Below are 16,997 nucleotides of genomic sequence, written 5' to 3' on the forward strand. Positions count from 1 at the left end.
CCCCAAGACTAGCAATATGATAAAAATGCCCCTATAGATTTCTCAATAAGACAAAAATACCCCTATAAATTCAAAAAAAAAATTGATTTTTTTAAAAAACGAAAATTTTTAATTTAAAGATAATATTTAAAAAAAACGATTTTTTTTAAACAATTTTTTTTTTTAAACGGAAAATTTTATTTTTAAAAAAAAAACTATTTTTTTTATTTAGTTTTAAAAAACAAAAAATTTCATTTTATTAAACGAAAATTTTATTTTTTTAAACGTAAATTTTTATTTAAATAAAATTATAAAACAAAAAAAAAATACAAAAAAAAAACGAAAAGTTTCAATTTTTATGAAAAAAAAAATCGAAATTTTTTTATTTTTTTTCTTATAAAATTGATTTTTTTTTTTTTTTAAAAAAAAGTGTCCATCATTTGGAGATGTTTTTTTTGTTAGTTTCAGGGGTTTTTTTTTTTTTTTTTTTAATTTACTAAGGATAATTTCGTCATTGGGTGGAACATTGACAATTTTTTGTAGTTTGGGGGAGACATTGTCAATTGAGTGGTAATTTGAGGGGGTTATGTGGACTTTCCCCATCTAAACCCTAAACAAATTTCAACATTCGCTCCTAGTCTACATGCCTGTTCCCTCAATCTTTCATATTAAAGTTTTGCGAGTCATGAACATTGTTTTCATAAGTATTGTTTGATCTCCAACAAGTTCTCGAAAAAAGAAAAGAAATTTGATGATTTTAGTGTATTTAAGAAGTGATTTCTCATTATTAAATGCATTATTTAACTAATTTATTGTGTGTATTGTAAGATTGACTAGGAACTTTTCTGCATTTCTTTGATGCCCAAATTGACATGGGTGTTGAACATACAGGCCCAAATGAACGAGGTATCTAATTCCATTAAGTTATGATGGACACAAGACCGAAAGTATTTCTTTCAAGCCTCATACAATTTTTATGTAAATTTAAAAAATTTTGAACATACACATGCCCAAAAATTGCAAACAGAGGACCATTTTAGAAAATGTTTTGTGCATGCTACACACAGACAACTCCATTATCTGAAACAGAAGATTATGCATGCTACAAAATGGGGCAAAAAAATTCCGAGCACACCGTTTAGATCCATAGGCAATATCCACCATCAATCATGCACATGATCAGAACAAGGGTACACAAAGCGGATGATAGGCGACTTCTAGAAGCCAAAAAGTGACAAAAGAGTTTAACACAAATGCACTTCAAACTTACGATATCAATTTTGTTTTTTTTGTTTTTTTTTTTTTGGGGGGGGGAGGGGTCCACTTATGTAGTTTCAGTTTGTTAAAGATTTAATTTAAGAAATTCTCTAGGCATGGACACAATATCTGTACTGGGTTTTAGGTTTCAATTATGGGTCTAAAGGTTGGGCGGAACTGGACTGTCATTTTGGGAAGTGACGAACTGGAGCGTTCCTGATGAAAAAGACGAGTACTTTAATGCTGGACGGAAGTTTGATATAGTTATTGTGAAAGGTTTTTTTTTAAAAAAGCAAAACCACAATATTTAGTGGGCTTTTTTTTTTTAATTTGATTTTTTTTTTCTTCCTAAAAGGGCATTTTTAGTAATTTTACCTCAACAAAACGACGTCGTTTTTACTTTTCCATTCATTTTGACGGTGCTGACTAACAGAATGGCCAAATTGCAACTGGTTGGAAGTTTAGGGGACTACTTTATTACATTTTGAACATTATGAGACTAAATTATAAATGGATGATAATTTGGGGGGTCATTTTATATTTTCCCAAAATAAAATAAAAAAGATGATGATCCCTCAACTTCTCAAGACTGTTTTTTGAACTGTCCCTCGATCGGAATCCCTACAATCTGAGGATTCCTGGGACTGTCCCTTTTTCCGTGGGCGGAATCAGGCGCCTGCGATATGGTTTTGGATTGAGATGTCGAACAAACAATCCGAGAATCGACATAAATTTTCTATAATCAGTCCCTTTTGTATTTTTTTAAAAAATATTTTTAATAATTATTTATTATCATTCTACTAACTTAAGAATCTAAACATTTATTTTTAAAAAACTCAAACATGTTAAAAGAAATTTGATAGTTATTATCATGTTTGAAGAAAATTTATGTCCTTTTAGATTTACTGGTTCAAATAAGTAATAAGTCAATTCAAAACATAGTTGGATAGACAAATTTTAGGGAAAACTTTACAAAATCCTTATTAACTTTCACTTATTTTGATAGAATTTTCTTAAAATTTAAAAACTCTTATTTAAGGGAATCGAATTTTTAATTTCTTTCAATTATCTCATTCTGTTATGATTTTCAATTTTCAATTTTTTTATAGCAAGATTTAAAAAAAAAAAAAAAAAAAAAATGCAAAGATGTTGCAAAAATATTGCAATTTTTTTTTTTTTTTTTTTAAATAAGCGTTTAGATCTTTACAAATTTTTATTTTATTTTATAATAAAAAACAATAGTATTTTGAGAATTTTAACAATATTTAACCGAAATGGGTAATTGAAAATTTGATACCTTTAATTAAAACCTTTCAAACTTTGAAAAATACTTTTAAAATGCATAGAAGTTCACTAGAGTTTTGTGAAGTTTTTCTTAAATTTAATACGGACTCTTTCATATTAATTATTATTTAAATTACTTGTGATTTGAGCTTTTCTGTCGGTTTAAAGTTTTCCTTAGGAAGCCCATTTGTTCAAGGAAAGGGAGAAATGGACAGGATTGATGTAGGCATAAAGGTAAATAAATTTGGACATACAAAATTGGATTCCCTCCATTTCAAAAAGAAACCGCGAGGATTCATTTCCTTTGTTCAAAGGGTTTACTTGCTTGAGTAGAGGGCCAATCGTCTATATCAATTCCATTAGATTAATATCAAATTGTCTATGTCATTGACCTTCGCCGGCGGTAACCGGTTAGCATCCTTCGCTTTGTTCTCTTACAATTTTGTCTCTTTTACAAACGATATTAATTAAGTTGCCCTCCAACGATATTAACTGAATTGCCCACCATTGCCGGCTCCAATAGAAATCAAAGCCAAAGTGATCTTCAGTAGAGGTGGGCAGATCAAATGTTGATTGTTTACCGACCACGCTGAATTGTCACCGTCATCGACGTGTAACCGACTTTCATCTGTCAGTAAACAAAATAAAACTATTGTTTCAACATCCGTTTATTTAGATAGGGGGTAGGCAACCATTTAGAGCATTTTTAATGAAAGAGTCATATTTTTATGTAAAATAGTTCATTATAACTCACTTTTATCTAGTTTAGCTAAGTCATTTTTAAATGTCTCTACATTCGATTAACTATATTTCTATTTATTCTATTAAAATATTATTAAAAGTAAGAAAAGTTTTTGGAAGAAGAGAACATGTGAGAGGAAAAATGGAAAAATTTTTGAGAAAAAGAGAACATGCAGAGAAAAAGTAGGAAAAGATTTAAGAAAAAGAGAAAACAGGTGAGAGAAACAATGAAAAATAAAATTGCTCCCTTGAAAAGTACTGCTACATTTAGCTTTTCTTTTAGCTCTTCTAATCAAATATCTATTTTACTTTTTTTTTTTTTACTAATCCAATGTATGAGTTTTTTAAAACATTTGAGGAGCTATTTTAGATAAAAGTAATATTTGACTTTTCCATTGGAAATGCTCTTAGTCCAATAAATACTTATTTAGCCCAAAAGACAACCATTTAGTCCTAAAAAAAAGCAACCAATTTTGGCCCATAAAACACAATCCTGGCCCAATATAAAAAATTCATAGTAACAAAGTTGGAATAAATAATAGGGTTAAACACTATTCCAGTGGTTTGCACCAAAATCAAATAGCTACTTTGGTTTTAAAAAATATAGCAAATGATACTTGTAGTAAGCCAGTAAACACACTTGGTACCTCTGTCAAGATTCTGTTAAGTTTTTTAACGGAATGCCACGTCACCCTTACACGTGGGTGCCACATGGCGTGGTACTTGAGTTTTTGGGTACCACTTCATATTTTTTTTTTTTTTTTTTAAATTCCAAAAAAAAAGGGAAAATCAAAAAAACATATTTTATTTATTTATATATATATATACTGGGCCAAACCCTAAAAAAAAAAAATTGATTCCGTTAAAAACTTAACGGAATCTTGATTGAGGTACCAAATAGGTTTATTGGCTTACCACATGTATCATTTGCGATATTTTTAAAAACTCAAGTAGCTATTTGATTTTAATGCGAACCACGGGTACTTGAATAGTATTTAACCCAAAATAATATTAAAAACTCATGTGCATCTTACATGTTATTAAAAAAAATAAACACATGTTATTTTTATAGACTGAATTGAAAAAAGTTCATCTAACCCAATTTGAATGAAAACTATGTCCTTTCATAAATACCGTATTGGCCTAGCAATGCCCATTGATTTGATCTCGTTCTAGCCCGGTCTAGTCCCCCAATTTTGTCGGTTCCAGCTAAATTTGCTAGCCTTTTTTATTCTCATCTAGTCTGGTTAGGCCCAGCTTGGCCCCAAGCACTTGACCACTGCTATACATCATATCTTTAAGGCCCAAACCTTTAAAGTATAGGCCTGAGGCTTGGTGGAGTTTAATGGGGCGAAGTTGGTCCAAACAGGAGTTTGGGTTCTTCTTTATTCCCAAAAGTGCGTTTTCATATTTTTTTTAAGTGCATTGTAAGAAAAAAGAAAAAAAAAAAAAATCAAATGATTTGATTTTTTTTTTTTTATATTAAAAATATTTTTTAAAACTTTTTAACGCAATTTCAAACTCTTAAATTATGTTTGGTTTTTGGGAGAAATAAACTAAAGTAAGGTTGTCTTTTTGTTTCTTCAATGTTGGGCTAAGAGAATGTTTTGGATTGTGTCAAAGAACTTAAAAGTTTTTTTTCTTAAATACAATATCAAACATGTGCTCTAAGCCAACTCTGAGAGTTTATAAAAAACACAAACAGTGAGAGGGAGATTTAGCTCATTTGGGGGTTCAATATTAGAAGTCACTTAAATCACACCTACTAACAAACAAGTTAATTAGGTTATCATCTTATGTAACAAACCAAAATAAAACGCTTAATCACGACTTGGGAAGTCCTGAAGACTTATCATTTTTATTTGGGTGACTTCGCAGATCTTGTTTTCTACAAGTAGTCGCTTTCTCTGTGACTCAACTACCAAACTTCAACTCATCGATTCCATATTCGACTAGTTATGCATGGTTTTATATTTAACACGGTGATTAGCTTTGACACCAAATGTTACGAACCTAAAGTAAAACTCACATTCAAAAAGAAATTTTTTTTTTTTTTTTTTTTTGTTTTATCAAAAAATTTATATACACAAAATTAAATTTCTACTTTTAAGTGATATAAGATATTTAAGAGCTCAAAATCTGCTCTTTTTTTTTTTTTTTTTTTTTTTTTTTTTTTTTTGATTAGAGAGAACATATAAGCCAACTTGATGAGAGGCAAAATACTGGACCAGTACCATATATTTTGTCGGATATGTTGAACATCTTTTTGCTGATACTTATGATTAGACAACTTTATAGTTAGCTAATCAAAAAGGGTAGATAGGTAAAAAGCTGCAACTCCAAAAATATCTATAAAGTGTACATCATCATTCATTCTTCATTAATTTATTTATTTCCGGCACTTTTATATATATATATATATATATATATATATATATATATATATATGAAAAAAAAATCAAATTTAATCTTTAATAAGTTTTTAATGTGATTTTAATTTTTTTTTTTTAGGTTTTTAGAAAGCTTATTTTGATTGACAAATTTCTCATTAAAAGAGTCATACGCATTGCGGAATAAGATGAGTTTTTTTTTGTTTTTTAATTTTTTTGTGAGCTTTTAATTTTTTTTTTCCTTATACTACCATTCATTTGATAGTATTTTTATTAAATTTTCAATTGAGACAATATTGTCTTCAACTACTGAAAATTGTCTAAGTTATCCTAATGACGAAAATACTCTTAATAAAATAAAATTTTAAAAATTTTAAAAAATAAAACTACTATTTTCCGTTTGAGTTATCTTTTTTCGAATAATTTTATGAAGAGTTGGCCTTTCAATATTCGCTTTGAGTATCTCCAACATATGCTCTAAATTATACTTTATAATTAAATATAGTTATTATACGTAAGTTTTCTTTTCTAGCAAACCCTTCAAAATAAAAAGTTTTGCTAAATTTGTTCACGTGGAGAGTTTAATGTAGCACATTTAAAGTTTTTCTTTTTTTCTCTTCTCTCTCTCCCTCCCTCAAAGTGAAGATAAAACACAACAAAAACAATATGTAAAGAAAGTAAAAGGGTTGAACTGATGTAAGCGATCGGTAAGCGGTAAGCGGTAAACGGCTAATTTACTTATTTTTAAGTTGAATAAATTTTTATGATGAAAATTGTAGTAAAAAATTAGTAGCTACAGTACAAAAATTATATTTTTAATAGTTAAAATGACTATGGCTTTGTTTGATAAACCTCTTGGCTGTGATGTAAACAAAATAAGAATATTTGATATAAAAAAAATATATATATAAAAGATACAGAATTGAGGGGTTCGAAGGGCTTTGAAGGGATATAAAAAATGTCTTGGTCGAAGAGACAGGGCCAAGACATTTTTTCTAGTTTAGAATTGAGGGGTTGGCTTCATACGAATGTACTACACTTTATATTTTTTTAGTAACATACTACGCTTTTTTTTTTGTTCTTTCAAAAAAAGGTACAATTTTAATTTTCTGTAAAGTGACGTACGTGACAAACCAATGATATGACAAGACCTCTGTTAATTGTTTGGACAGTAGGAGACTGATTAGAAAAATAAATACTTCTTAAACAAAATTAATTATCAAAATTAGAGATACAAAAATTAAAATTAAAAACACATGAAAATTTATTTAAAGATTAAATTTGCACGCCTTGGACGGCCTGTTATCCACCGTCTTCGCCAGTCTCCGCCAATCTCTGTAACTTGTTGATGATTTTTTTTGTTGTTGAAGGCTTTGATTTCTCAAGATTTGGTTGTTTTATCTTGTGAATAAAACTTTTATTTTTTGAGTGAGTCACTTCTTATTCGTAGATCAGTAGTGAATCCACCTCCTCAACCTCTTGATGGGAATTGTTTTCAGAAGTTCGGATAGGATTACACATATCCTCTTATGTTACATTGCTTTTACGGCTTTATGCGGCTCATTCATTGAATTTTGTTCAGACGGGAGACATCTTTGACTCTTTTGGAATCATTAACATACACAGTTTCTGTTTGATATATATTCTGCTTTTTTTTTTTGGCTTTAGATTTGGTAACTCATCTTTGTTTAATGGATTGACTAAGGTATTTAAAAAAAAAAAAAAAAACAACAACAAAAACAAATTTTTAATTTGAGTAAATAAATAAACAACCTTTTCACAATGGTTGCTGTCATAAGATTTAGGTCATAGACGATCAAGAAGTGCAAGGTGACAAGGTCTACATCCCAACACATACATCCATTGCTACGTCAAGCTGACATGATTGTCCATGTACAACTCCGTGACACTGTCGCTCCCCGAATATGCATGCTTTTCCTTTTTTGTTTTTGTTCTGCAACTGGCCTCGGGTATAACTATGAACCTTGATCATTGATTATTCCCACGGTGAAAAAATGTTTTTGGAAGGGCTTTCTCTTTTGTTCCATTATGCGCACTTTTGGGTGTTTGTACAGTTTTCTTCATGAAATATCACTTCATGGCACCACCATATCACTGTCCACTGATTCCTTTCCCATCAACCACCTTCATCCATACCCTGCCATGTTGCAGCTTCAACTTATGCTCCTGTCTTTTCTCTTTCCCCCCCAAACGAGTTCCCATCAAGATTCGCACCAATTATATTCTCCTACAGTTGGTAATTTGGACAAATCATCTGACACTATATGTGTAGGACTTATCATCTTACATAATTAGTCCAACATAATTAGTCCAACAACTTCAAATTTGTTTTAACAAGTAAATTCAAAGACGAATCCAAAATTTGTAGTGAGCGGAAGAACTTATATAAACAGGGGCCGAACCGCTCATGGGGTTGGGGAAGCCCCCATGTCGTCCGGTGGCCTTAAAAATATAATTTTTCTTTTAAAAAATAAACCTTTAAAATCTAAATTTTGTCTCCTTAAGGACTTTTTAAAAATTTTTTATTTAAATTTTACCTTCTCAAACTAAAAATTCAAGTTCCGTTCCTGTATATAAATAATTGTGTGTTTGTGTGAGATAGCCTTCCAGGCGTCGATGGTGACACTTCAAAACTTATAAAAAACAAATAAAAGAAAAAAAGGAGAGAAAAAAAGAAAAAGCTAGAGCCTAGGCCCTAGAGTGAAACTATGAAAGAAGAGGAGAAAATGGAAACAAAAGCTAAAGTTAGATGACAGCTAACCCCAAGTATTGAGCTTATTTTATATCGGTTGTGGAAGGGGTTAATAGTCATTTTATAAGTGTGAGAGAAAGCTCCACCTCTTGAGCTAGGTTTTGGGGTTGAGAGAGGCCCAAGATCACCAAACACTGGTATCAGAGTCCAGGTTCAACTAACAAGTCTCGGCCCAACAGTCTACGGGAGAAACCAGTTGTTGTTGCTCCGACCTAGGGCTCGATGTGTGAGGAAAAAATTGTTGAGGTTATTCCACATCGATTGTGGAAGTGGCTGACGGTCAGTTTATAAGTGTGAGAGAAAATATCACTTATTAAGTTAGATTTTTGGTTGAGAGAGGCTCAAGACCACCCAACACTATGTGCAGAGCCCAAAGTCCACCTCCCCCCCCCCCACAAAAAAAAAAAAAAAAAAAAAATGCTTCTAGTTCCAAACAAACTAGAAGAAGGCAGCATTTTTGGTCTTCAATTTCTAGTGGACCGTAAAAGCAAACTAAACGTAACTAATTAAATTGGGGCATTTTCGTTTTTTAGGCTGAATGAGGGGTCAAACTAAAAGAAAAGTTATAGAAACGAGGAAAAAAAAAGTAATTTTGGAGGGACATTCCCCATCCCAATACCTACTTTGGCCCTTAGTGAATTGTATACAGGATCTATTATATTATTTGCCTGGCTAATAGTTCGAATAAGTAATTGTGGTCACATCAAGCTAGAGAATGTATGACCGCATGTTCAAGCTTATAGGCTATCCTGGCCGATAATGTTGCTGTTGAATAATCATGTATTTGATAATAAATTTTTAATTTAATCATTTAATTAATATTTTAACATTTTTTTTCATGCATGAATTCAAAACTTTTCATCAAGTCAATAAGTGATCAGGCTTAATATGTAAAATATTTAACTGAAATATAAATAAACTATAGAGTTAAAGAACTCAAAATCACTACTATAAGCACCAGTACTTTTGATTGGCCAAGCTAGCTATATATAGCACAAAAAGAATGAGCAGAAATGATGAGTTGTTCACATTAGAACCTTAATTAAAGAATGAAAAGAAACCAAATGAAAGGATAAGGTCGCATGCAAAAGCGGAAAAGTGTTTAATTAGTTTAAGATGTATTTGATCCAAATATTACTAGTTTAATTAACTTGGAAATGGCCAGCTAGTTTTGCATTAAACGCACAGAGTGGATTTGTATCTTCTCCAATAATCACATAAAGTTGGCTCCATTAATGGTAAACACCACCAACGCCCACCATAGGGCAAGATTATAAAATTTACATGTATTCGATCTCATCCTAGTAATGCCTTATCCTATAAAGGTTGTCTTCTTTTTTTTTCTTTCTACTTATATATATATAAATGACCATGCCACGTCATTTGAGGTTGGTAGCTTAAAGTAGTTTTGCCAAATATATATTAAAATTTTTATTAAGGAGTTACATTAATATAATCAAATTTTAATTATTTACTAATTACTATCTAATATAGACATGATAATAAATCACAATTAAATTAAATTCTATAATATTCAAAGCTCAAAAAAAAGTAAAAATGAATCCATTTGCCGAGCACTTGGAACCTTCCTCGGCCCTTCCCACCCCCACCTCCATAAATGAGCTCTCGCTCCCTTCTCCCTGACACTCACTTCCATCAACCTACCTCTCTCTAGCTCTCTCTCTAGCTCTCTCTAGGTCTCTCTCTTTATGGAGTATAATGCAAGCTATGCTCTCAACGGGAAGATTATGCTATGCTCAGTGACCATTCTCTTCCTTTTGGTACTCACCATGGTGTGCTTCCATAGCTGGCGGGGCTGCATCCACAGCCACCACCGCCGTAACAGACGTCGCCGCCGCCAAGCTCGCCACCTATTCAATCACCTCGTTACACCCAACGCCACCAACTCTACTGATCAAGGCCTCCCCCCCTCCGTCCTCAAAGCCTTATCTACCTTCACTTACTCCCCCGTAACCCACGGCTCTCCGCTAGAATGCGCCGTCTGCTTATCGGAGTTCGAAGACGGCGAGCGTGGCCGAGTCTTGCCCAAATGCGAACACACTTTTCACGTCCACTGCATTGATACGTGGTTCCGCTCTCGCTCTAAGTGCCCACTGTGCAGAGCACCGGTTCAGGCCGATATTTCGGCCGAAACGGAGAATGAATCGGCCGGTTCACGGACAGAGCCGGGTCAAAGGGAATCGGCTGAAATGGGTTGCTCTGGCTTTTCGCAGCGGGTGAGTCTTGGGCCCTCGGATGGCCATCGAAAACCGTTGGAGCTGGTGGGCATAGCTGTGGAGGTGCCTAGGTTGAGAGGGTTGTATGAGATAGGTTCGGATTCACCCGGTGTACACGGGTTCAAGTCTTCGGGTAATCGGGTTCTGTCCATGAAGAGGATTTGGAGCATATAAGGGAAAAAGGAGACGACCATCGAGATATGGGAGGTTGTTTCGTGTTAGCAGAAGCAGAGTCTTGGAACACGTGGCTATAGATTTTGCATGCGTGGCAAATGTACACTGTTTGATCTTTGGTTGTTGGTTTGAGCTAATTACCTCACTCTTGTGGGGATGTATATAACTAATTGACTACTTAATTATTCAATACGGAAAATTGGGATTAAAAAATTATGCTTTTTTTTTTCCATATTAAAAACACATGCAGGACAGTTTCATAGATGGATTATTATTATTATTTTTTGGTTAAATACCTAATACTTTCTTAGGATTTTACAACTTTTTTTTTTTTTTTTTTTTTTTCATAAGATTTTATTTTTATCATAGGAGGTTCTTGTGGTTTTGATAAATGACCAAATTAATTATTCCGTCCGTTGACCGTTAATTGACTTAACGGATTGGCACGTGCATCAATTAAAAGTTAACATTTGACATAAGTGACCACATCATCACTAATGACGTGGCCACATAATTATTTTTTTTTTTTTCAAAAAAAAAAAAGAGAAAAGAAAGAATGAAAAAAAATCCTTGGCCATTTGTGGGTGGCTCTTGGGGCACCAAGAGGGTGGTTGAAACCACCCCCAATGGTTTGAGGGTGGTTTCGGGCACCCTCTTGGAGCGAAGAGCCACCCCCATTCGGCTAGATGGGGGTGGCCAGGCCAAAGAGCCACTCCCAAATGGCCAAGAATATTATTTTATTTTATTTTTTTTAAAAATAATTTATTTTTTAAAAAATAAAATAAAATTTTTAATTAGGTGGCCACGTCATCACTGATGACGTGGCCACTTATGCCAAGTGTTAACTTTTAATTGATTCATGTGTCAATCTGTTAAATCAACTAACAGTCAACGGACGGAAAGACTAATTTGATTATTTAACAAAACTACAAGTACTTCTTATGATAAAATCAAATTCTCAGGAAAAAAAAATAAAATTGTAAAACTCAAAAGTATTAGGTATTTAACTCCTTTTTTTTCAATATAATTTAAAAGAAATTTCGATCCTTTCAACTTTGTCAGAAGATCCCAATTAATGATGTTATGATTTATATTTTTAGCAGCTAGCTTAGCTAGGTTAGATCATGTCTTATTGCATCCACAATAAGGTTGCATAAAGAACTCATTATTTTTGTCTGTGAAACAAAGGTTCGAGAAGCCCCCCATAATTGGTGCCACTCTCAACAGGCTGTGATTCTTTCTTTCCAATGTATATACGGCTGCTTTTGACGTCAACCTTTCTTTTGTGATTCTTATATTCGGATCCTCCACCCCAGTCCCGGTTTATCTCCTTCGTTCGTAGGCCTTCATCTTGGCCCCTATAAAAGGTAATTCTTTACTTCATCAATATTTTTTCATACTTTTCTATCTTTTTCTATAAATTTAATAAATCGACTATTAGATTTGAAGATTCATGTGAATCACACACAAATTCAATGATAGATTTATTCATTCACTATGGTGATAGACAAATCTTCTTTATCGTGTATTTATTAACCGTATGTATCCAAGAACACACTCGAGTGATTCAAATCATTCTTTTTCAATAAATTAGAAAAATAAAAAATAAAAAATCATTATTTCATGAATAAGTGTTAACTCCAATTAGTAACATTTCTTTACGTACCCACCTTTTGGTAACAAGCTCCTAACTTTAACAATCAATTAGAGAATAATTTTGAAAGACTAAAATTTTATTGAAAATATAAAAACAACGTACATATTAGATATGATGCCTTTATAGGTTTTGAGTATTCTCCAAGAAAAATACGTGGAGAAAAAAAAAATCCTAAATTTGGAGACAAAAGAAAAATATTAATTTGCAGAGAAAATAAAAATATATTATTCTAAAAATAATCTCCAAATAATACGCATGAATTTTTATTTATTTTTTATTTTTATTCTTGTGCAGATCTTCCCTGTTAAAATATTTCAGCACCATTAATTCATCAACTACTAATTCAGTATCAATGATCTGGTCAATGGTCCATGGAAAAAACTACATACGTGGATTAAATATGTGTAATAGAAGTATAGGGTTATGTATATATAACATTTATACGTGTGGAATACGAGTATTTATAAACCGCATACTATATTTATCCCTAAAAATCAAGCAACAGAATACAGTTTAATTAGTAAACGTACAAAACGCCTTCAATAAGTTGACGCAAAGCTCAGCTCATCGTTCAAAACAAATTAACCACCAAGCATTGATTCCCCATATAAACACGTACGTACATGTTCCCACCACCATCATCAGATTATCGATCTGGTCCAGCAAAAAATATATAGCAAATTAATTAATTAAAGCAAGAAATTATGAAACCCTTTTTCTTGCTCTCAATCATCTGCATCTCCTTAGTGCCACGCCAAATTGTCGCAGATGTAGTAGAACATGCTTGCCAGCTCTCAAAAGACAAAGATTTTTGTGTCTCCAGCCTCCGGTCTGATCCCGCCAGCCAACACGCCGATCTACGAGGCTTAGCGTCGATAGCGATAAAGCTCGCCCACAAAAATGCGACGGACTTGATGGATCAGATTGCCGGTTTGGCTAACAATGAGACCGCCAATGCAGACCCTGCCGCGCAGCAGGGGCTATTCGATTGCTCCGACAATTACCTGGACGCGGCGGAGCAGCTTGAGAACTCGCTCGGCGCCCTGTCGCGGAATTCGGCCCACGACGTCGACGTCGGCAATTGGGTGAAGGCGGCGGTCGCTGATGCTAAATCATGTGAGGACGGGCTGCAGGGAATGAAGATTGAGGTGGCCCACCAGAATAGAGTATTTATTGCATTAGCCAAGAATGCCTACGCCATTATTCAGGTCTTGACTGGATAAATGATTTTCACGTACATCATGTGGTCTCTCGTGGGGCTAATACTACTTGTTATTATAGGTCAATCTTTCATTGCATCATAATTTAATACGTGTCTAACTCCTGAGATGTTAGAAAAAAACAAAAAAATACTTAGCGAATAAAATATTCGGTCCATTTCGTGCACCGAAGTTGAATCGTACTCGATTATTTCACGTCCTCGATCTCTTGAAAATTTAGCAATTTTTTTTTTCCTGGCGATAGAACAGGTTACTAGAGCAATACCCACAATATCTAGGACGCCTATTGTGAGCACCTTTCATGCACTAATATCTCCCACTCATACATATATACCGTACATGATCCAGCCATACATCTCTTAATGTATTTTTTCATATCGGCAAAGGCAAATAGACTTTGCGAATACAGCTACAAAAAAATGTTAGGAGTACTATACCAAATTTTGTAAAAACCAACATATATGGCAACATTCCTAACCGTAAGAAAATAGGTCTTTAAAAGTACAAAAAGTCATCTCTTTTAGCGATCACATGTCATTGGTGATAAGTTGTTGCAAATACTTGGTCGTTGTTGGTCATCAACGACGACAGAAGCCATGACTGATAATGTTTATGATAGTCTTTAATAACTTTAGAACCTAAAACGATATGTTGTAACTCGATCATAGTGACATATTTGTTGTCATTTACTATAATGTTCTTGGTCGTCACTAATACTTCAGAAGCCAAAACGAGTTGTCGTTATTGATGATAAGTGATCGATTAGCAATGACACGAGATATCGTTGCTAATACTTAGTTGTTAGTGACAATAGATTGTGTCGTCGTTGATAACTACTTATCAGCAATGACACAATATTTCATTTCTAATGCTTAGTTATTCATGTCGATAAGTCGTGTTGTCGCTGATAACTACTTATCTGCGATGATTTTAAGTTTTTTTTAAATTGGGTTTTATTTATACAAAACCAATGCCAAATTTTCCATCTGCATCATACATGTATTCAGTATTCCACATTTACTTTGAGCTAAATATGATTTACATTTAATTAAAAATATGAATATAAGAAAGAGAGCAACTTCTGTGTGGTCTTGGCACAAATTAAGCATTTTGTGCCCTTCAACGAGAGATTAACAAACTAGTTTGAAACAAAAATATCAAATGTTAGCAAAACACCTTATTAATTACTACCAAACATCTCTCTCACGGCAGTCACCTCTAAAAATCTCCACCGCCATTGCCCAAGCTGAACCCATAGCGGCCACAGCCAGCCTTGTTCCAAGAGAGAATAGGAAGATTTGAGGAAATCCCCTTTCCCATTCTCATATCTCCCGGTGATCGAGAGAGAGTAAGAGTGAAGTTATTCTCTAGAAGAAGTATATATGTTCAAGCCTAACAACTAAAGTTTACATAAGACATAAATTACGCACACTCTAGCTGTTTGATACATTGGCATATTCACTACACCTTAACTTGCTGCATGTGGCTTCACCGCATACAGCAGTCCCCATTTATTAACTGCTAGCTTCATATCTTAGAGTTAGAACCTTCAAACAACAAGTACTCCATACAGAATATCAGCATTTCCTGATTAATAAATCCGAGAATACATCTAAAAAAAAAAAAATCCTTAACGAGTCTTACCTATGCCATTGCTGCAGTACTATGAGGTCAAGAACATGGACATCCTCAACAGACAAACCATCTAGCTGGACCAATTCCACCCTGTTTCGAAATAAAAAAAGACTCCAGTAAGAACTAATCAAATTGTAAATTTCAAAGAAAAATTAACTGAATCATGATTTAATCAAAGAAAAATTAGATACTGTTACGGCCCTTGCGCAGGGTACTGCTACCTTTGTGCGTGGGACTGCCATTGTTCACAAAAGAGTGCTTTTTAGAAAAGACAAAAGAAATAATACAAATCGAAGATTAACAACTAACCTGGCTTTGATACCATTAATGTTAGAAAATACGGAAAATTTCACTTTAAGTGCCCTCATCTATAATGTATTTTGAGAAGACCTCTCAAATTTTCCCTTGAGCTTTCAATTTGATGCAAATGCGATTTACTCGTCCATCAGATTTTAAATATTAAAAGTGATAAAATGACTTTTATACCCTTTACTTTTTTCTTTTTAATTTATAAAATTTCAAATTTATCCCTTAATTTCAAATTAAAAATAAATAAATAAAAAAGCGAAAATCGAAAGATAATTTGTTATTTTTAGTAATTTCTGTTAAGGGCACTACAAGAAATTAGGTCTTTAGGGGCGACTCAAAGTCGACCCTAAAAGTCCTAAAGTGGACGCTGTTTCCAACAGCGTCGACTTTTGGACCCTAAAAGTGTCGACGCTAATAGTCCGACCCTAATGCTCATACGTGTGATCATCAGCGTCCACTTCAAGTCGACCCTAATGATAACTTTTAGCGTCCACTTTATCGACCCTAAAAGTCACATTTTTTGACCCTAAAAGTGATGTAAAAAAAAGTCATAGTCGACGCTAATGGTTAACCATTAGCGTCGACTGAAATTGGACGCTAATAGTTAACCATTAGCGTCCACAAAGTGGACCCTAATGGTCCTAAAAAAAATTAAAAAAAAATTAACTATCAGCGTCCAAATAAAAGTGGACGCTGATTAGTTAACCATTAGCGTCCACAAAGTGGACGCTAATGGTCGTAAAAAAATAAAAATAAAAAACTATCTATCAGCGTCGGCTTAGGGTCGACCCTATTGATAACTTTTAGCGTCCACTTTATGGACCCTAAAAGTCACAATTTTTTGACCCTAAAGGTAATGTAAACGGAACCCATAGTCGACGCTAATGGTTAACCATTAGCGTCCACAAAGTGGACCCTAATTGTCCTAAAAAATTTAAAAAAAAAATAATCTGCGATCGATCGCACAATGTGTACGATCGATCGCAGTACCAGAAGGTGTTCGAGATTTTGCGATCGATCTCACAATCGTGTGAGATCGATCGCAGTACCAGAAGGTGTTTGTGATGTTGCGATCGATCGCACAATCGTGTGCGATCGATCGCAGACCCAGACCCAGTCCCAGGGAACCAAATTACTTACATATGCAAACCAGTTTCATTTCTGAATTTAAGATCAAATTTCATACAAATTTATTAACTTTAGTTATCAAGAATCTCACCATAACTAACTACTAAAACTAGAAGAAATTATTAACTGAATGACAAACCCGCTCCAAACTATCTAATAACTGGGATGCAAAAGAAACTATTTTCTGCCAAGAGGTTTAGTAGATTCAATCCT

At 33.5% G+C, this 16,997-nt stretch overlaps 2 protein-coding genes across 2 annotated transcripts; both read left to right on the plus strand.

The window, feature by feature from the left end:
• Positions 1-10,051: 10,051 nt before the first annotated feature.
• LOC132172431 (RING-H2 finger protein ATL64-like) lies at positions 10,052-11,032 on the plus strand. The gene has a single exon (XM_059583930.1). It carries the CDS (start codon positions 10,134-10,136, stop codon positions 10,833-10,835), a length of 702 nt encoding a protein of 233 aa, XP_059439913.1. The 5' UTR covers positions 10,052-10,133; the 3' UTR covers positions 10,836-11,032.
• Positions 11,033-13,196: 2,164 nt separating this feature from the next.
• On the plus strand, positions 13,197-13,715 carry LOC132169140 (putative invertase inhibitor). Its single transcript, XM_059580224.1, has one exon. The coding sequence runs from the start codon at positions 13,197-13,199 to the stop codon at positions 13,713-13,715; it is 519 nt and encodes a 172-aa protein (XP_059436207.1).
• Positions 13,716-16,997: the final 3,282 nt, after the last annotated feature.

This window comes from Corylus avellana, chromosome ca2, assembly GCF_901000735.1.
Source record: "Corylus avellana chromosome ca2, CavTom2PMs-1.0".
NCBI lineage: Eukaryota > Viridiplantae > Streptophyta > Magnoliopsida > Fagales > Betulaceae > Corylus > Corylus avellana.